Source organism: Mus caroli, unplaced genomic scaffold (genome assembly GCF_978045245.1).
Source record: "Mus caroli unplaced genomic scaffold, Mus_caroli_1 scaffold_2, whole genome shotgun sequence".
NCBI lineage: Eukaryota > Metazoa > Chordata > Mammalia > Rodentia > Muridae > Mus > Mus caroli.
The window spans coordinates 151,440,984-151,463,305 of NW_028227257.1; the positions used below are offsets into that span (position 1 = coordinate 151,440,984).

The 22,322-nt window shown below is 48.8% G+C and overlaps 1 protein-coding gene across 3 annotated transcripts in view; it reads right to left on the bottom strand.

Annotated features, from left to right (window-relative positions):
- Med27 (mediator complex subunit 27) overlaps positions 1–22,322 on the bottom strand; it is a 214,507-nt gene that overhangs the window by 20,349 nt on the left and 171,836 nt on the right. For all 3 annotated transcript variants that reach the window (XM_085835065.1, XM_021149801.2, XM_029473615.2), the window contains exon 5: positions 3,900–4,007. In XM_085835065.1, the coding sequence (XP_085691191.1) occupies positions 3,900–4,007 (108 nt within the window). The remainder of the gene's footprint in view (positions 1–3,899; positions 4,008–22,322) is intronic.

Consider the following 22,322-nt stretch of genomic DNA (forward strand, 5'->3'; position numbering starts at 1 on the left):
GAACAAATATAGGGCTGCAACTTCCCAAGAGCCGATCTGCCAGGGACCAGACCTTGAGCTCCAATGGTGTTTTCCAAATCTGACACTTTGTGTGCCACAAGTGTGCCCACTGCAGGTTCAGCACTCAAAACTGGACATTTGCAGTGTCTTCTCTTTTGTAAGGTGCTTAAGAAACTGGCACTAATGACACAGTGAGGAGCAGTCGGCCTCAGGCCAGTCAGCCCACTTCTCTACCACTTGAGGCCTGGCCCTGCCAGTCTTGCTTGCTTTTGTTTTGAGGTCCCTACCTGCCACATGGGCCCATGTACACAGGTGTATAAGGGATCAAGAACTTCCTGCCTGTAATAAGCACAAGGAAAAAAAAAAAAAAGAAGCCCTTCAGTCAGGATCCCACCATACCCAAGGCTGCTGAACCAGAGAACCGGAACCCAGTGATGCCAACTGTGCTCTGCTCTGCACATCTGGAGAGACGGCACCTTAATCTGCCCTGCGGCTGGACAGTCTCCCCCAGGATCCTGACCCTTGACTCAAAGATTTCTGTTAGAGAATGGGCCTGATGTTCAGCTAAGATCTGTCACATGGGTGATGGGCCTTGGGGAGATGGGCTTAGGACGGTACTTAGGAATTCTAGTGTGGGCGTTATGTGATGATCGTCAGCATATATAACTTTGTTATACCAGCTACATGCTCTACTCCTTGCTTGAGACAGTGCCCCAGCATGCTCTGAGACAAGCCATCCTCAAACCCAGGTTCCCTCAAAATGCCCACTTTCTGCTGTTCAGTGGAGATACAGCAATCTTTCATGAGGAGGCTGTGTATATGGGCTCATGTGTGCCCCTTTAGTCTGGTCATTTATGATCCTAATGCCTGCTGCTTCCTGATTCTTCAGGGTTCCATTTCAGCTAAGCAGTTTTGCCTCTCAGGCAGGCTATCCCATCAGCCTCTTTCCCACACACACCAGTGCTTCCAGGCTGTTGCAGGCACTAAGGTGTACCCTTAGGACATGGTCACAGGACTCGTTTACACAGGCAATTCCCCACCCTAGGTTCCAGGCTCCCGTTGTGTAACATGAGTCAGTCTGAGAGCAGTTAGGGCCAAGATGACAGGCTGAGCACTGGAAGTGCAAGGGAGTTATTCATGGAGTCAGTTAAGTTAGTATCTGGGGGCTGGCAGGAGGGAAGAAGGCGGAGGGGAGGGGAGGGGGGAAGGAAGGAAGAGGGGAGAGGGGAGAGGGGAAAGGGGAAAGGGAGAGGGAGAGATGAGCCCAGGGGTGGAGTAGGAGAGCAAGCACCTAAGGAAAGTTAGAACAGGCAAATGTGGGTAACAGCTTGGCTGTCCTAGGACCACGTGGGCACCACGGCTGGGGAGTGGACAGGACACATGCAGAGAATGGGGGCAGGTAGGGTCAGATCTTGCAAAGGTGTCCATAAGCCAGATCTCAGAAGCATGTTGTACAAGCTGCCAATACAATATGCTCTGAGGACAAAGTTGGGACCACAAAAGAACTTGGTGACCTTGTGAGAAAATGTGTACTTCTTAACACATTCCTAAGGCATATGCATAAACCAAAGGCTCTAAGTATGTCTAAACACACTTGACTTCTTGGCTGGGGTGAAGGGAGGGGATGGCTCAGGGGTGGAGGGAACACTTGCTTAACTTGTGAGAGGCCCTGGGCTCTATCCTTGGGTCTGCAAAAGAAAGATAGGGGGGAATCATCTGTAACCCAAGGTTTCTTAAGCCTGGGTGCATGGGCTTCTCTGTAACCCATTAATACCTACCTCTTGCTCTGGGGTGACTGCCCCAGATATACTGGGATGGTGGCAAGCAGGAGAGATGATGTATTCACAGGTGTTTATGGGGAGTGTAACTCGCAGACTGAGGGAACTCTGGAGCCTCCATGAAGGCAAGAATGATGAAGCAGAGAGCAGACAGAGGGCCTGGGGTGTGGGGAAAAGGAGAGGACCTCAAGAGAAGTGACAGCCAGCACCTACTGACAGCCCAGCCCTCAGGGGTGGCAGGGAGGAAGGTCTAGGTAGTTGGGTGGTGGTATAGCTAACTAAGACCAGGGACATAAGGAATCTGAGATAGGGAAAGGAAGAGCCCAGACAGAAGGAGTGACCCCTGTGTCGGCAACATGGTTGGGAACAGACTAGGGGAGTGGGGCAGAGGGAGAGAGAAGCCCAGGGAAGAGGAGCCAAGGAAGAGATGGGAAAGAACAAAGCATGGCTGCAGCAGGCCACTGGAGGGGGCTTCAAGAGGTACATGGTAGATAATTTCTTGTCTTGAGTGCAGCATAAAGTACTAGTGCTCCCCACTGGTAGAGTGTAGGTGTCCCTGGGTGTTCCTGTGGACAGTTGGGGTTTGGTCAGCAGAACCTCATAGGCAGCGTGCCAGGAGCACACATAGCTGGTACAATCTCCACTCCTGGTCTGAATTTGGAGTGTGGCTTATTTGCATCCTGACTTGGTAACTCTGCAAGCTTGGTGCTAGTTACAGCCTTTCTTTGTTCTCAATATCCAATCACTGCCTAAGCGAGCAGCAGCTGTTTCATACCAGGTGTGACTACTGAATCGTCAACCTGAAGCTTGAGAAGACCCAAGAGAAGTGAACTTCGACATGCTCAGCGGGGGCCAGTCTTCCTGGGCGGTGCACTAAGTCTGCCTGTCTTCTAGAGTAGACCAGCAATCAGAAACCCCACTTGACCCAGGCAGAATTTAGAATCCCCTGGAGGCCACGCTCACCAGACTGTCACACTCACTCTCCACTCTTGCTCGAAGGACAGTATGATTTTCCCAGAAAGAACAAGGGCATCTCCCAACAAATGACTTGCTATCAAATGGGAGACCTATGCAGACCAGGCAGAGAACTTGGAAGAACAATCACTCCTCTGGTAGCCATGGTCTGTGGCCCGTGGGAATGCTGGGTGCTCCGCTCCTGGGTTAACCTTAGCACAGCACCAGAACATCTGTCACAGGCAAAGCCACATCTACCACCTGCTTTTCTAGAACTGTCTATTCTCATTATAATGTGGCCGTTGAGTTACCAAACACATTGAAATGTCAGCATTTGAAAAGAGGAAAGCAAAAGGTCCCAAGAGAGGAAGGGGGGTGTCTCAGGCTGCAGAGTGACAGGGTTCCAAGAGAGGAAGGGGGTGTCTCAGGCTGCAGAGTGACAGGGGGAACTTGGGTGGGGCAGGTGTTCATCACGCTTGGGAGCAGACACAAAAGAAGGCTGCCAGCTCTCATTAGTGTCCTCTGCTGCTTCCCCCAGAGCCAGATGGAGAGTGCACACTCAAGAAACTACAGGTCCACCAGAGTGAACTTTCCAGGGATGCCATCACCTGGCTAAAGCGCCTGCCTCTTCACTTCGGCCCTGGCCCTCATGGTGTTTAGCAGTGGAGAGTAAGCAGTCTGTGAGGCAGATCACCTGTGGGAAGAAGCTGCTGCTTCCTGCTGAGGCATTCAGTGTGCAGCTGAGATGTGACTTCCCAAGGGCCGCCTGTTCCTTGTGAGAGTCAAGGAGTGTGTCATTGGGTTGTGTCAAACTAACTTGAGTCTTCCTCGTGATTCTAAGAAAAGCGAAATGTGGAACCCTGGGCTATTGATGTGCTGGCTGACTTGAAAAAAATCTATTTCCTCAGAAGACATGTCTAATGAGGCAACTGGGGTCTAAGGTGCTCAATTAGAAATTCAAGTGAGGGCATCGGGCTTGCTGTGAGCAGCAGAGGTTTAGAACGGCAAGTGGAGAGAATGAAATAGTATTTGTCAAGGGTCCCTCTTCATGCTGACTAGTCTGGATCACTCCAGTGCTGATTTGCTGGTTATTAGTACAACTCACCTAGAACTCTGTTCTGGGACAGAGTAAGGAAGAACCTGTCCCCAAGACTCCAGGCCACTCACCTTGCCATCCTCTGTGTAGACGCTCTCATTATACCCCTTCACAATTGTGCGATCGATGAACAGGCTCCTCATGACCACAATGACTTTCAAGACCTTCCCCAAGGTCACCTGTCGAGACACGAGTACACACACGTGAAGGCTCACCATGCAAATCTCACAGAGCTGGGCAGGATGGTGGAGGCAGAGACCACCGCTTATCTGTCTTATCTGTCCACATTCTGAGCGAGGCAGCAGAGGACACGGAGAGAAGGCTGGGTGCATAACCTCACCATGCGGGACAGACCCAGCCATGGCCAACTCCTCTGGAACTGCAATGCTAGCCTAGCCCACTGTCCCCAGAGAGCTTTGCCTCCTGACCTCTCTCCACCTGCTGGGTAGAGCACCCGATCCATCACTTTCTGGGGCCAGGGTCCCCTAAGTTTGAGTTGGTGAGCGTGGTGCACACATTGGTGCTGATCTGTATCATGGCCATGAGTATAATACAGGGACTACAACGCAGAGAGCAGACACAGGCACCCAGCAGCCCGTGATGGAAGTGGAGAAAGGAACCTGAAGGGAAGGAAAGTGGCTAGGTGTTATCCAGACCTGCAGTCAGCGCTTCACGCTCAGAATCTAAGCACATCATGGATTAAGAAAACACCTAAAAAGCTGGGTATGGTGGCTCACACCTTTAATGCCAGCTCTTGGGAGGCAGAGGCAGGCAGAACTCTTTGTGAGTTTGAGGCCAGCCTGGTCTATATAGTGAGCTCTAGGACAGCCAAGGCTACACAGGGAGACCCTGTCTCAATACCTTCTGCATCCTGAACACAATGAGAAAACATTTAAAAAGGTTCCCATAAAGCCAGAGAAGCCAGACACACTGCTCTGTAGGGCTGTGGCTCTGCCTAGGAAGTGGAGTAACACTACCTTTCCTTAGAAGGCAGTACTGAGGTGCACGCCTCCTGCATTCCCAGGTGAGACCCTGGAGGCAGGCGCCGCCCAGAGCTCACTGCAGGCCTGTGGGCTTGGATGTTCTGATGAGGCTAGAAACCTCAGATTTGCTGAAAGGAAACCTCAGCCTGCACAGCAAGCCTGGTTCTTCCAGGCCAACTTCGTGCTACCATCTAGAAAGCATCCCTTTCTGTCATCGTGTCCCCTGCATCTTTCTGCCTGTCTGGTGACTACCTTCCCATTTCCTTGAGTAGTCCTAGGTGCTGGTGAGCACCCTGACACCTGGCTTGTTACTGGTGCTGGTATGATGTTTCTTTCCATTTTGTTTGCTTTACCTGTGCAGAACAGAAGCACAGTAAGAGAAAGCTAAGCTGCATTTGTTTACATTTAAGGAGTGGTAACAAACACATCTTACAGTGTAATTTTAAATACTGTTACATTAGCTGACACAGAATCACTATTTAAGGATGCCAATGGACCATAAAGGCAGGATCAGCAGGGGCCCCCCGGGGGAAGTAGGGCAGAGCAGAAGCCCAGGCTACAGGGCAGGCAGACCTGACAAATCAGGGCTCATCCCAGCACACAGTAGGCCAGCTCAGAAGCTTCAGTAACTGAGAACTGTCTTCTAAAAACACCCGATTCCAGCTGGTTTTAATTAACTGACTAATTGTCTCAGGAAAGTGAGTTTCTGTGGAAGGGCACCTGGAGGAAGATAAAGGCCCAGTCTTTCTACCCAAAGATGGTCACCATTCATGGTGTGTGTGTGTGCGTGGGTGTGTATGACGGTGACAAGTCTTATCATTCTTCAGCACTGTGCCCCTCCTGATGCCAGCGGTGGGCTAAGTAAGGCTCTGAGCCTAGGTCCTGGGTTTCCCTTCCCCTTCTCAGGACATGCTGGAATTCAGCCTGGGCCCAACATAAGCCTTTGGCACCTGCATGTGGAAGAGGCTGACTCCATCTGCCCCCAGCACCAGCCCCACACTGGGTTCCCAGAGCAGTATGGCCACTTCTCTGGCCTCTTCTTCTGCATCCAGGACACACAGCAACACCAGGAAGGACAGCTCCCAAACAATCACAATGACAGCAAATGCAAACCACCAATGAGCTTGAGCTACATCTAGCTTTAGGTCTGTCCTCCCCTCTCTGAGCATGCTGACCAACGCTGACCTTTCAGGTGGTCCATACATTATCTGTCAGTAAATATGTGGATCTGCAAACCAAATACTGACATAATTATACCATAGGCCTTCCTCCATGTTGCTATACAGGTTTCAGAAATAGTGCCAGGTGCTACCTGGCCTAGCTATGGGCTACCCTGGGCCCTTCTCAACCCCTCTCCTGCTGCCCCATGCTTAAGGTGTTTCCAAGTTTCCTTAATATAAACCCAGCTGCAGCAGGTACTTGTGGGTCTACATTATTACTTGAAGTTACATTTTATTTACTATTGTGTGTGTCCATGTGTGTGGATACATGAGTGCCACAGTGAGTGTAGAGGTCAGAGGGCAACCTGTGGGAGTCTCCTTCCAGCACGTAAGTTCCAGAGGGCTGAACTCTGTTTGGTTTGGAGGCAAGCACCTTGACCTGCTGAGCCCTCTTGCCACCCTAAGGGGCATATTCTATTTTAGGATAGATTCACAGAATTCTAATTACTGGGGATCACATATTACAGTTCTGCCAAGCTTCTATGGAGGAGCACTGTGCCGACCAGAAAGCTACTCACACGACTGTTGCTCTTCTTCACCCTATTCTTGTCAGTAGGCGGAGCTACTGAGTGGAAACAACAGTAACAACAACTACACAGACAAACACGAGTCCCTGCTACTCCACTCCAGCAATAACAACTCATAGCCCTTTAGGAGTGTGGCAAGATTTCACTCTAGCACAGGCTGGGCTCAAACTCCCAGCATCCTCCTGCTTTTGCCTATTGACCACTTGGACACCAGGTGTGAACCTCCATGCCTGACTTCCAAGTTTGTTTGTTTGTTTGTTTGTTTTTAAAGATTAACTTCTATTTTAAAATATATGTGTGGGTGGGTCGGCGTGTGAGCGCTTCTTGTGCCGATACTCTCAGAGATAGGGAGTGAGTGCTCTAGCTCTGGAGTAACCTGGAGTTGTGTGCTGTCCATTGTGGACGCTGGGAACCAAACATCAGATCCTCTGCAAATGGCATTCTTAACTGCTGAGCCATCTCTCCAGGGCCCACCATCTCAATCCCAACTTGGTGTGAAAAAAACATTTACTATAGTAGGGTGTGACAGTGATGGTTTTAATCCCAGGGCTCAAATTGTGTCTAAAAAATAAACAAAAGCACCCCCCCCCCAAACCTCTATGGACCCAACCCCTGGCCACCTAGTGTCACCTCTACCTCCTTTCCCTCCAAATAACAATAACAGTTATCAGTTCTCTGTAAATATTTTAGTATGCACCTTTAAAAGACAAGCGGCCACACTGACAGACCTCCTGTCTAGAGAACAGTAGCTGTCTAACACTAGCAAACATCTTCTGGATTAGTTAGCAGGTTTCTAACCATCTTCTAAATGTCACTTTGAAAAGAAGAAGGAAGCTCACTCTAAGTTCTGTGTATGGGTCATCAGTCTAAGCTGGGCACCTCTCTCCTGCTTTGCTGGTTGGAGAAGTGGAAAAAGTTAGGGTCCAAGGAGGCTCTAGCCTGCACCCACCAGATGCTTCCCAGGGAGCGCTGGTGCGGCTTACCCTGCTGGGCAGACTGCACAGCCTTATTTACTGTCTTTCCATTTTCAGGAGGCCCTATGAAGTCTGTGAGAGAGGACTCTGGAGTTCACCTGAGCTGCAGAGGCACAGTTAGGGCCATTTGAATCTCAGCTTGCTCTTGGTGACGATCTATCCAAACTGAGTCATGTCTCTGGACTGCTGTGAGGAAGCTTGGCCTCCTTGCAGCTCTGGATGAAGTACTTCATTCAGAGACTCATTCAGAGACACTGCTGCCTATTTTAGGACTGGGAGGAGCCTGGCAGGCAATGCCCAGATGGACAGAACCGTAAAGGCAGGTGCAGATAAAGGGCTCAGGAGCAGCTTTTGTTCCTCAGCCAGTCAGCAGCAAAGATGAAACCAGAGCCACTGTCCAGGCCAGTGAGCCACCACTTGGGGCTCATTTTCCCTCCAGTTGCCACCCTTGGGGCAACAGGGAAGCTGTGGACTGTGGATGCTACCCTCCAGGACAAATAAAACAGTGAATCTGATGAATGAGTGCTAAGCAGAAAGCACCTGCCAGCTTGTAGGTCAAGGAAGACTCAAAGCTGCCACATGGCCGGCCAGGCAGATCTAACCGACCACAGTGATGGCCATTTGCTGTGTAGAACAAGTCAAGGCCTATATTTTTACCTGGGTTTCTATATCACAGGCTATACAGCAAGTATGATTGATACAGGACAAGTCAATCTCTTATGCCTGTCTGCTCAGAAGCAGAATGAAATGTGGAGGGGGGTTGAATGAGGATTAAAAAAAAAAAAAAGATGCAGGTTGCAATGCTCATCTTAGGGCACAATGTACCCAAAACATCCTTCTGAGTGTGATGTGGCAGAGTGGGCAATACTTGCCATCAGTGTGGAGCTGGGTGCACATTCTACAACATACTTTCTAATCTTAGTGTCATTCCAATGAGTCAGATGCTCTTGTGTGTGGAATGTGTAAGTCTCTTGCCTGGCTCTGTTGGCCCCTGGGCTTTGATGGACTGATACAATACACTGCAGTTGGACCATGGATATCTTTCTACATGTAGCCAACACTGCCACAGTCAGAAGCAAGATGCTCACTGACAGGGGCTATGGGTTGATTCTTGGCAATGGCTATGGGGTGCCACAGATAAAAGCTAATGCCATCTGGTAATGAAGCATGCTCGCTGTTGCCAAGGTAACATTTTTCTATACTGAACACCACAGCTCCTGAGAGCTCATTTACCACTATGTGGCAGTTGGTACAGTGAGTGCAAGTGGCACACAGTCAAAGAAGCACCATGCTTCCTGAGCTGGGACCAACCAGAGGGCACTTGGGAAGGTACCAGACAGCCTCCCACTGGCCTTCTCAGTGCAGGGAGAGTGTTTGGAAGTACTGGCACTGGCAGCCTTGGATGGGCCAGCCATGGTCTGGGTGGATGGTGGTCATCAGCAGCTACCTGTAAAGTGGCATTCTCCAAGAGGATTCTAGCTCACTGTGGTCAAAGTGTGGGGAAAGTAAAGAAGGAGAGAAATACCTGGCTCAGCTCTGTCACCGACAGACCTGGTGGCTGAAGGGTTATCCTATGGGTAACCTCACTTGTGGCAGTGAGGATTGCTTAACACTCATTTCTCCAGTCTGTGCGGCCACAGCAGTTTGAGATGAGCAATATCTATGTTTATGATGGGGGGCCGGACGGCTCTTGACCTGGCACACTGCACATGTGCACCAGAGGGAAAGGGGGCAGCACAGCATTTGCTCTTCTTACAGCTGGCTATAGTTCTGAGCCCTGCTTTGGGGAGAGGGGGTCTTATTTTTTAAAAGCCAACCATTTCAATAAAGCCACCCATGAGTGCTATTTTCCCCATACAAATAAGGCCTTAAGAGGCCTGCTGCAATCTAAGAAAAGCTTTGGGATATAGAGGCAGAAAGGTAGACACACACACACACACACACACACACACACACACTTCTAGGGGATTTAGGAGTCATTTTCTTCACTACAGTCCTAAGGAACTTCCTCTGCACTAACCCTGAAGGACGAGGTGGGGGGTGCTAAGGGGAGTCTATTATCATGTGAGATGTATCCACTGGTCTACACACTGGGTCAGGGAATGTAGTAACTGCTGTCACCTATGTGTGGATGCCTGTGAAGGCCAGAAGAGGCATCTTATCCCCTGGAGCTTACAGGAGGTTGTAAGCTGCCTGATGCGGGTGGGTCAAGTGCCCTCAAAACCCCAGCTCTGTCATTGTTAAAGGAATAAACTGAGCCCTGGTGTGTGTGTGTGTGTGTGAGAGAGAGAGAGATAAAAATGGCTTTTACCTGAACAGAAGTGGAGAACACAAGGTGCTCCCCATGTGGAGCACTCAGTGTCCGTACAGAGCACTGATGGAGGACAGTGGTGTATCACAGAGCCATCTGCTACAACCAACAGGGCTCAGGGTGGAGAGAGGCAATCCCCATGAGTGCTCCAAGGACTCCCCCTGCACCCCCAAGGAAGGTTCTTAGATTCAGACTGGAAAAAGCACCTAGAACCACCAGGCTTTGTACAGCTTTGGGGGCTTTCTCTCTGAATGACACACCTCACCTCTTTCCCTAAGGATAGGACATGCTTGCATAGCTGCAGTGCACTCCTCTAGGAACCCAGGAGGCAGCCCGGCAGCTGTCTTATTTCCATCTTTAACAGAAGGAAGCTGGAGACAGGAGTCCAAGGTCACTGTTTTTCTGTGCAAGGCCGGGAGCTACCTCTTGCTGTTTCCCCATATCTTGCCTAGCACATGAATCCAAATGCCAGCAACAGTGACCACAGGGCCAGGAGTCACCTGACCCTCCATCCTCCCAGCAATCTTCTCTGGCACTGTGCTAAGTAGCTCTAAACCCGACTCCCTAGGACGTCGGCTTCCCTCACCAATGGCTTTGTGCATACTCCCAGCCCTGTGGTAAGACGCTAATAATGTACCTGCTTTGTCTAATTTTAGTGTATTTAAAAAAGCCAGCCTTCTGGACTCTACACAGCTGCTGGATATGTGCAGCCCTGCTAGAGCCATGCTGGGCAGAATTGTGTCTCTGAATGGCAGCTTCGGAAGCTGCAGCAGCGAGGGGCCGGAGGACGCAGAGACACAGTGCTGGCAGCTGCTTCTTTCTAGGAACAGGTGGGGCTGGCTGCAGACACAAACCTCTGAGCCAGGCTGACTTTGAGGGACACAAGCCCTGGCAAGGATGGGCTCAAGCACAGGAACTGTCTGTAGTACCTTGTAAGATGGGGGAGGGGGAAGGGTGGGCTAGGGGGTGGACTCTGTGAGGGCAGGGCAGGGCAGGGCAGGGCAGGGCAGCACACACACACACACACACACACACACACACACACACACATTCCCAAGGGAATTTGGGCTGTGATAGGAAAGCACCAGGGCACACAGAGGAGCAGCCCAGGAAACCAAGTCTCTCCATGTTCAGGGTAAGCATAAGAGGGACTTTGTTGTGTGCCTCACGCTAGAGCAGCACAACACACATAGAGGGCAATCTGAAGAAGAAAAGCAAACTGGGAGACTCCCACCTGGAAACTAAGTTTGAGATAGCAAGTCAACAGGTGCAAGGGGTGGTTGTTTTATTTCTCCTGTTGACAAGGATGGAAAAACACTCAGGCAGGTAAGAGGAGTCTGCCCAACAACATGTGAGAGTGGCACTCCCCTAGACTCCTATGCCATCCTGGCTTGGCCCCACTTCTTTAGCTGGTTCACAGCAGGAAGGGACAAGGGTGGCTATGTGAGTGCTTAGCAATGGGTAAGGGCTCAGCTGGCTGTCTTGTAGGGTAATTCCTGACAGACTCCTGCCACAGGCAAAAGACACAGAGGCTCTGCAGTTCAGAGTCTCTTCTGCTACCAACAGAATGGTATATGGCCTAGGAGAAGCCACCTAGTGAATCCTGGCCTTCTCTCCATGGTGGGGCCTCTGTGGGCACTCAGTTGGGGCTGTCATCTCCCAGTATCATGTCCTTAACTCACTGCATGGCAGCAATTGCTATACTACTGTTGCCATGATTTTTAATAATTACTAAATACCCCACCTAATAAGGTTCATTTCTCATTAGGTAGCTTAGTCCATTGACACTCTAAACTTTCCTTAACTCTTGCCTCTCTAGAAAAGCTAAGGCTGCCCCGATTGCTGGGGGATTTTGTGTCACAGGAGACCTAGCTGCTTGGCAAATTTCACAGAAAGGTTCATGACAGAGAGTTACAAAATAATTTTCTGCTTTGTATTATAGACATAAAATTCCTCACAATCCTATTTGTCTCTCGCTCAACAACAACAATCCAAAGAGAAGAGGATGGGCCATGTTTCTCAACCCTGGGCTTGTCCCTTCAGGGTTCTCTGTGGTGTGAGGGCTTATAAAATCAAACCAAGTCTGCTTTAATTTTTAGATAGATAGATACATACAGCCCTTCCAGAAGGAGTAGGGATGGGCAGGGTTTAGCTGATGGAGATGATTCCTAACCATATTAAAAACAATGGGGACTTCATCAGCCTTGAAAACAATCCTCCACAGCATACACCCTGTACCTGAACCTAGCACAGAATATGACTGTCAGGAGATGAAGCCCCTTCTCAAGGTACCGTGTGGTGGTGGAATCAGCTGAATTGGGTGTAGCATTGGGACTGAGGGATCACACAGTGGCCTGACAGAAGGCTCTGCTCCCGCATATCCTGTAAGGCCTGCTAATTTGACTCTTTGCAGCAGCTGGACAGTAAAACATGGATTTGAAGGGAGAAAGGGCAATACTAAGAAAGGAGAGAAGGGGCAGGAGAGACAGGCAGACAGATGACACGGCTCAGAGCTACCTTGGAATGCAAATGCCTTGCCCTTTGCATTCTTCCCCCATCTGTGTGTTAATATGGATCACGTGCAGGCCAGACATCGGCACTGAGAGAGGTAAATGGAACAGACAGTTCATGGAGCTGGTGGTCTAGTGGCAGGAGACAGACAGGTAAGAGATAAAGGGCCACTGCAGTTATGAAGGAAATGAACCAAACAGCGACAGCTTAAAGGGCCTGTTCAGGAAAGGGTGATGTGTGGAAAATGAGGTTTTAGCAGCTTGCTTGTTCATGCAGATGTTTACTAGGGAACCACAGTGTGCCAAGATGGAGCATGGACAAGGGATGTCTGCTCCTGTGCCTGGACATTCTTGGAGGGGAGAGGAAGTGCTGCGGAGAATACTACTCTATACAGGGTCAGAAGACAAGACATCTATAGAAAAGGATTGGTTCAAGTTTCACTGAAGTTTCCTAAGACCAAGGCAGCCCAGGCCAAGTGCATGGTATAGCAAGGGAGGATCAATAGCAACAGCACTGGGGGTGGGGTGGATGGAAAAGCTTGGGTCACGCAGAGTCTCTGATGTGGACGTTTATGTTTTTGTTTTCTTTCTTTCTTTCTTTCTCTCTCTCTTCTTTTCTTTCCTTTCCTTTCCTTTCCTTTCCTTTCCTTTCCTTTCCTTTCCTTTCCTTTCCTTTCCTTTTCTTTTCTTTTCTTTTCTTTTCTTTTGTTTCCCCCAAAAGACAGGGTTTCTCCATGTAGTCTTGGCTGTCATGGAACTCTGTAGACCAGGCTGGTCTTGAACTCACAGAGATCTGCCTCTCCCTCCTGAGTGCTGGTATTAAAAGCATGTGCCACCACACCCTGCAGGTGTTAACTTCTGAGTGACAAGGGACACCTTGCAGGCCCAGGCAAAGGAGTGACACGTCTGATGTGTACAGTTAAACAACATCTGCTTCATGGAGGATCATGAAAGCAAATAAGGAGATCATGAAAAGCATCAGTCCGGGTGTGGTGGCGCACGCCTTTAATCCCAGCACTCGGAAAGCAGAGGCAGGTGGATTTCTGAGTTCGAGGCCAGCCTGGTCTACAAAGTGAGTTCCAGGACAGCCAGGGCTATACAGAGAAACCCTGTCTTGAAAAACAAACAAAACAACAACAACAAAAAAGAAAAGCATCAGTGTAGGGATGGGGTTATGCCACAGACTGACATGATTTAGGGCTTGGGTGATGGCTCAGTGGGTGGAGCCCTTGCTATGCAAACATGAGAGGTGAGTCTGGATCTCTGTACCCACATAAACTCCAACCTGCAATCCCAGCCTAAGGGAGGAGATCCTTGGAGTAAGCGGTCTAGAGATTAGCTGAACCGGTAAGCTCTGGAGTGACATAAGAGATCCTATCCCAGGAATTAAGGCAGAAAGTGATCAAGGATGCCAACGTTAGCCTCTACATGGATGTGAACAAACACATTTGCACAGACACACAGACATATACACACACCACCACCACCAGCAACAACTAAATGCCATAATCTCTGTTAGACTGAGTATGAGGGCAAGGAGCAGTGAAGGGTCTTCCCTGGGTCCAGTCTGAGCCCCAGACAATTGAATGGCCTGGGCATTTCCTGAGATGACAAAGGAGAAAAACAGGGAAAGGATCACTTCCTGTGCAAAGTTTGAGCTACTTCTGAAATGTCAAGGAGAAGCCTTGTTGAGCGGCAATTCTTAGACTGGACCACTCATGACAAAGGGCTAGAGATGATCCCCCAGTTTTAAAGAATCCTGGGTGGCATGTGTGGAACTGAAGGCTTACACCTTAAGCCCAGCCCGAGTGACAGTGACAGAGATGCTCTTTGCTAACTTAAAGCAGGAGTGGACTCCATGATGGTGAGGAACAGGTGATGGCAGTCCCCACGTGGACCTGCAGTAGTGTTAGAATAGTGCTATGGTGCCCCCGGGGTAACCTGGTTTTGTTAAATCTCTAGTTTTTCTGCCAATACCCAGTTAGGCAGCACTTGGCTTTTTAATATTTTGTCTGTAAGATGTATGCCAACTTGACCTTGATGTAGAAAATTTTAATTCAAATCAATACATGGACAAGGTCACTTTAAAATCCAATTAATATGAATGGGAAAATATGCCCCACAGTTGTCTGAGCTGAAAATGGGAACAGCTGTAAGTTAACTACAGAAGACACATGTTCACAGCCCCACCCTGGCTCTTCTGGGCTGGATAACGCAGCGATCTGTGCCCTTAAAGACACAGGGTAGTTTGAATAAAAATACTTTACTTTTGTTTAGGGTGGCCTAAAACTAAGCTGAGTTTGTTTTAAGATAAACATAAAAGGTACTGAAAACTGTGAGTTCCTATAACCTGATTTAAAATAAATTAACCTAGGGCCTGGACTCACCAAGGACTCCCTGGAGAAATCTAAGCTCCACTCTAGCTTCAACAGCAGCACTTAGCATTTATATAGAAGGCAGTTCCAGCACTGTGTGCAATAAGCTGGATATGGGGAAACCAAGGCACTGAACTTTAGATTCTTGTTTACTCCTATAAACACTATGCAGTCAGGATTCTAAGAGCTGGAGTTGGGTCTTCTACACCTGGATTTTAAACCAGCTTCTTAGGTTTTGTTTGTTTGCCAGTGCTGAGCATCAGACCCAGGGCTTCACACATATTAGTACTTTGTCACTGAACCACATTCCCAGTCCTGAAACCTGATTAATAGGGAGTATTTACTCACTTTTGGTGTTGAGTGTTAAAGCCAGACCACCACTGGGTCATACCGTGGCCCCAGAAGAGAAAGCGTACCAAAAATGAGAGAAATGAGGTAGCGGACCATTGTGGCTCTGCTGCTCGCTCCCATCTGCTCTCATCTTTTCCATTTGGGACTTCAGCTTTTCTGCACTTACGTCAGGTGAGAGCAGGCAGGAGTGACTAAGCACCCACCTAAGGAAGACAGAGCTGCATCTAACTCCAAGAACAACTGAAGTTATGTAAGACTGGGACGTGATATTAGAGGTGCCAAGAAACACCAGAAGCTTATTTCTCACTTTGCTGCATGTTTGCATTTTCTGAAAGGCTGCTAAAGGGCCCAGAGCTGTGTGCTGTGAGGAGAGCCCCACACCTTGCATGGCTTTTCCAGCCTCCTGGGAACCTCTGTGGCTTGGAGGGCAGATGTCCCACAGTGAAGGGCCAGTGTGTGTGGGCAATGGATGGTATGACTAGCTAAGGTCGAAGACGACGGTGTGAAGTGTCTGTTTCCTTCTACAGATTACATTGCCACAACAAATTAAAAGAGGCCAGCCCTCTGCAGTGAAGGACACGCTGCTTGCTGCCTTGCATAACACTGGCTCCACCCCCCCCCCCAGCATCACTCCGCATTCTCCTTCATTTGAAAATCATATCCAGCAGCAGACTTCCACTGCCCCTCCCCATCTGCTGCGAGTATTAATGCTCCTCACATACTCATTACTCTTTAATGATGGCTGTTTGTAAATAGCAAGACGGATGCAATTAAAGCACGATAGGCTAAATAAACACACACTCTAATTAGGATCTTTACAAGACATTTTTTTTTTCATGTATAGACTGGAATTTACCTTTCATTAATCTAACTTAATTGCAATAGTGCACCAATAAAGACTCAGCCCAAATTAAGTGCTTTAAATGATTTCCCTGTATTAAGGGTGAGCCAGGGATCCTTCCTTTGGGTAACAAGCCACAGTCTATGGGAAGTGGGACTAATGGGGGGAACACAGCCACGGTGCACTGGAAGGAGGATTTTGGCAAGAAGACACCTGCCACTACCAGATCTTGCTGCTTCAGAGGTTAGTGAAGTCAAGGCTCCAGGGCTGGGGCAGGCTTGCCCTAGGTGCACCAACTAGCTTTGCTCAATTCTGTGACAGCCAGTCTTACTCCTAACACCTGTCGACTTCCCAAGACAGAGAGGGAGGGGTTGGAGCTGCTGGCTTAAACCCCTTCCTGCTCCTGAACACTAACTCCTACAGCTATTTGCTTTGCAGCAGGGCAGCAGACAGCCATGCATGAGATGGGTACCTGCTATTTTCAGAAAAAGAAAAGCTCTCGTGTTTAACTCCTAATTCTAGGAGTGAAAGTCCATTCACACTGGGCAGCTAACTAGGAACATGATGCATCATTAGACAGAACCATCCAACAAAGACCTCAGAGCATTAACCATTTATTCAGGTAGCAAATGCCAGAGCTGTACCCTCCTAGACACCGGCCCTGTGGCAGGGTCAGGACAGGGAAATGTCATCCACTCCAGAGGACATGTCATCCTTTCCATATTTTTCTGTCCTTCCCTAATCTTGGCTAGTCACTCACCATCTCCCCCATTTCCCTGACTTTGTCACACACAAGACACAGTTTTACCTGGAAGTTAAACAACAATAACCACCGCCACCGCCACCACAGCCACCACCAAATAGTCCAGAAGTGGGAAGGTGAGAGTATGGGTTCTGAGCCAAGTACCTTCTTCAATAATTTTCTGATCCAGGAGACATTAGCTGCTTTAGTTTCTAATGTTAAAGTAAGTATTTGAGAAGTTCTTCAAGACAACAATGCATGGAACACACTCTATAATGAGGGGTCTGCAGTCAGACTGGCCCAGGTAGTGCCTCTGCTGTAAGTCAGACTGGCCCAGTGACATGCTTAGTTAGTTAGAAGTGGTACAGCAAACCTCCTCCTTATGAAGTCTGTGCTTGTGGGCCAGTTCAGAAAACACCCTGAGAAGAACTGCAACCAAGCGAACGGCTTAGTTGTTTGGTTGGCGAGTGCTTCCGTGTGTGATCTGTGTCTACTGGCTTTCTTGAGGGTAGTATGCAGAGAGACCCACTTTGGGCATCACCACGCCAGTAGCATTAGGGAAGAAGTAAGTTGCCTGGGTCCCACCAGACCTCATTCAGCCCAGTTCATGCCTTGTAGGTCGAACTGGGCAGTGTACCCCATGCGTACTCCAGGGTCAGTGATCCATAACCTTGGCTCCTGAGCAGCTGATTAAGGGAGGCTCCAAGGCCAGAAAACAGCTTCCTAACAGACTGTGGATAGAAACCTATCAAGTCTCAGATGTCTAATTGCTCCCGGTTCAAGAACTTTCAGAGACTCGATCTTAAATCCATTTTTATGGGTGCGTTCTAAGCCTCTGAGAACCCAGTCTTCTAACAGCACCAGCCGTAGCTCTTGCCTAATCACCCTGGTAGATCGTATATAAAAACAAAACAGGGCTAAAAAAAAGCCCTCCATGTTAGCAAGCAGATGTCGGGCCCGTTTGCAATTAATACGACCCACTTCCATACAATCAGACTGCTTAAAATTCCTGGAACTAGATGTAAAAGCTAAGATGCAAATGTTCTGATTTTAATGAGAATGAATGGAAACTATAAAATCCTCTTTCCCTTTGAGGGTAGGTACAATCTACATGTAAGTCCCAACTGAACACTAAATTTATCAACAAAACAATCATTTAATAAAGCCTGTATGCAGGGAGAAAATAGAACTGGGAACATCTCAAGTATTTTCAAAAAGCATTTCCACCAAAATTAAATTTTATCAAAACCATCATTCTTTAAAAAAGCTTTACAAAATTCAACTCATTTCAACACATTTCCCCCCTAGTTACCTCCATGTTTTAGGAGCTTTTGGTATGTCTTTGAATCCATGTAACTCTTTAGGGATAATGGCAGAGGGTGACAGAGGAGACGGGGGCTCTCTCTGCAGGTTCGGGCTGTACTGGATACAGTCTCTGGTCCGCTGAGGACCCGCTTCACTCCAAGTTTCCCCAACTAGGAAATGACACTGACATCTCTTGTTGAGGGGCTGAACCATCACAGGATCCAGCTTTCCCTCCTGATTCTGGCTGCTTCCCTGGTCTCTCAGCTTACCTCTTCCTGGATGACCTGCTATGGAGGCTCTCTGAGGATCTGCTCTCACTATACGGCCGTGGGTTGCTTAGTGGGCTCCAGATCCTTTTCACCCCCAGTAGTTCTGGGGTGAAGCCAATGCTTTTAATTATCACTATGGACTAGGGCTATGGTCATTGGGGGAGTACTTGCCTAGAGTGTGTGAGCTCAGGGCTCTGTCCTTACACTGCACAAACTAAAGAACACACTCAAAACAAAACAAGCAGCACCCAGGCTATCTGAAGATGCTCTCTGGAGAGCTGGGCTGTAGCCATCTCTAGCATTACCAAAACCCAAGTAGGATTCTATGAACCATGGGCATGGTGCCCAGCACGAACTGCTGTTGAAGTGAACAGTGAATGAACTTTATCCTGTAGCCCTTGTCTTCTGTTGTGCACCAGCCCTGAGAGGCAGGGCTGCCCTCAGCTCCATGTCACAGAAGCACTAATGGGAATATAGCCCACAGTAGATACCAGGCACATGCCTAGAAAGGGCCAAGTGGTCTGTTCTCCAGAGCCTGTGTGTGCTACAGTCCCCACCATCCAGGGTCACTATGGTGGTGCTGGGGGCTGACGACTGCAGCTCTGATTCAGAAAACAGTCAGTCTACTAATTCTAAATAAAGTCCCACCCAATAGCGCTAACCCAGGCCCATCCTGCTGCAGACTCATGCTCATCCTTGAATCCAGCAGTCAATAGCTGGACTATACATGGCACTCAGATTTAAACTGAGTAAATGCTATCTTATTCTGTGGATCCAATGAGAAGATGAACAGGAGGAAAAGCCACATGTGTAGACTGGGGTGCTGTGTTAAGATGTGCTAAGAGTAAAGTAAACCGCCAAGATGCATTGCTTCGAAATGGGCTAAAGATTTAATATAGCCCGGAAGGTCTCAACTGTTTATTTCCATGCTTGGTCTACACAGTGTGAATTTGGGTTAATGAGATTCAACTGCTGTGTATAAATCTGAGTCAAGATAACCCGATCATGTAAAGATAAGAGCAGCCTGGACTCCCATGCTAACACTCTTCAAAGAAGCCCCAGCTCTGGAAGCACAAGGCCCTCTCGAAGTGCATTATAGACTAAAGCAGGAATTGAACCACAGGGCTCCATGGGCCCAATACTACCTACTGCTTCACACTGGTGCTTTCTACCAAGACTAGTGACAGTTGAGGTTGTTTCTTTGTGGTGTGGAAAGAGTTCCAGGAGAACCTTGCTTTGTAAAGGCCCTGGATTCAGTAGCAAGGCTATGGAAGTCTAACTGCATACATATATGGGCCACAACATGCTCACAGGCAGATCTCAGCCCTTCCCCTTGAGAACCTTTATAAAGGCAGTGCACAGTGGTACCTCAGATTGCAGGGGCTGTTAAATGGTGTTTTTGAGCAGGACAACTCTTGAAGCTCAGTAGGTGACTCTTCTGCACACAATGCAGGCGGATAAAGGGCTGGAGGAGCACAGAGGAGGGAGGGGCTGCTCAGGCAGAAGGTAATCATGCACGGTGGCTCTGCTGGGGGAAGGGGAGGCCACAGAGCACTGAAGCATGCAGGTATGGAGTTCCAAGAAGCTGGTGGAGAAGGAGGGATACTACTTGTTGCAATAAATGCAGGGAACTCTTGGCATTTAGCAGGTTGGAGCAAAGGATGCTGAACTGTCTGTCAAGACACTGGCCTGCTTCATACAAGGAAAAGGGTCTCATTCAAGATGGCAATGAGCAACAGCAGAGAGTTCTGGGTGAGGCCAGGCAGGAAGGAGAAGGGGAGGAGACCAGCTTGAAAAGGTAACCTGAGGCCAAGCTATTATAACCACACCGGCACCTGGAAGGAGGCTTTATCTTGTACACACCAGGGCCAGGGGGACAGAGGAGAAGGGTGTCTGTAGTGGAGGACGGATGTCGAGCAGTGTCTAGAGGAAAGGAGACCAGGAGATGAAGGAAAAGGCAGGGGCACAGTGGAGATGAGGAGTGTGCGGAGGAGATGCCTGAGGTACAGCAGGCAGCTCCAAGCCAGCAGAGTGCACTTTGCACCTGCCTGTGGGCTGCGACAGTGCTGCAGGGGTGGGGGTGGGGGTTATCTTTCAATGGCTGATCAATAAACATTTATTGCAGGACAAGGGGACACACTGGAACAAAATAAGGCCAAATTGGGGGCAGAGTGTAAGATAAGTTATCTGGCTTGAAAACTGGCCCAACATTTACTACAGAATAAATCAAACTAGACAGTCCAAGACAAACACACAGTTAAGGCCGGGAGGGCAGTCTTCGGAATGGTGAACGTACAGCTTCACCTTGCCTCAAAAACGCCAATGGCAGCTGTTTCTACCACACATCACTTTCACATCAGATATGCAGATATGGACCGTAACATCCAGCAATATTCCCTTGGTATTGAAAAATTGCCTTCTCTAACAGTTCAATTCACTGCTACAGTCTGGGGAGTCCTTGGATACAGCAGCTGGAGCACACAGATGGAGCTGAAGGGTTTAAAGGTCATCACTGGAAACACTGAGGCTCATGACTGCTGGGAAAGGGGTGGACCTCTGTGGCAAAGGTGACAGCCTAGGCTGCCTAAGGAGGCTGTTGTCAATTTGGAGGCAGTATTTCAAGGGGATTTTAGGATGTATTCAGTTCCCGCTAATCCGTAAATGGATACAGGTGTACAACATTTCTGCGAAGGGCTGTCCTATAACTAATTAAAGAAGCTAGAGATGCAATGGATACTTAGTGAGCAGTTTTGGGGGGAACCAAGAAAAAGCATAAAGTACTTGGAGAAGGGAGGAAACAAAAGCTACTTGTGTCCTTGCCTGAATGGTTTGGTGTCTGAGACTCACAATACTTCCTTTGTGCCATCAGCACCAGCGAAGAAACAGTGCTCCGTCTGCATCCTCCACAGGGCCACCGTGTGTGAGTAATGCACCTCACACCACACGACCTGTCAGCCCCGAGAAAGTCTCCCAAAAGGAGCACAAGTGTGCAAAGAAATGAACAGAAAGCAGGCTGAGGGAATGAATGGCAGCTACTCTGGGAGGCACCAGGAAGTCTGGAGAGGACTCAGCTCCAGAACTTTCCCGAGGAATAAACGTCCTTTGAAAAGTCCCACCCTCTCCTCCATACTCACACGACATGCCACAGTGAAGTAAAGGTCTCACAACTCAATCGAGAGCACTGAGCTCAGAACAGCAATTTTAGAGGAGGAGGGGAGGGCAATGCCCAGGAAACACCTACACAGAGCACCACCATCCCCACAAAACCCAAAGCCACTGGCCTTCAAAATGGCTGAATATGGTATGAGTGTGTAATGTCCACAGAAGCATGGAGCAGAGTTTAGCTGAGAGACTTCAGAAGTGCAGGCATGCACACAGCTTCCTGGGGCTTTTGTCCCTTTTTAGGTCCCAGTTTGATTTGCTCAGTCCTCAGTTCCTTTTCAGCAAGGAGCCACGACATCCACCTGAAACCATGCCCAACTTCCACATTTAAGCTCCCTTTCCTCACAGCTACTGTGAAGTCACACTGATGCCTCCCAACACTCTCTTCATTTTATCAGGCAGATTCAGAGGAGGACCGGACTCTGTGGCTTATAATCATGATGTCATCATTTTGGCACACTGAAGTCCCGGGTATGCTTAGTCAGGGCCTCTTCAAAGTGATATCTTTTTTTTGTTTATTTGTTTGTTTTTGTTTTTCCAGACAGGGTTTTTCTGTGTAGCCCTGGCTGTCCTGGAACTCACTCTGTAGACCAGGCTGGCCTCGAACTCAGAAATCCGCCTGCCTCTACCTCCCGAGTGCTGGGATTTCAAAGTGGTATCTTATCTATGCCCCCGACCCAAAACAATTCTCTGGATATTTCCCCCATATTCTGGCACAGTGAGATGCCCCAGGCCCATCTTGTACTGTCCTCAGCTGCTTATTCAAAAGGTTCCTGCTAGTAAGTCAGCCTGGCAATTAGAGACAACACAAGGACGGAGTAGTGTTCTCTGTGTTTGAGTCCTCTAGACCTCAGCAGGCAGGGTCAGGGCACACCTGTGTGCACAGACACACCAGCATTTCTGTTTACACTAATCCTTCCAGTT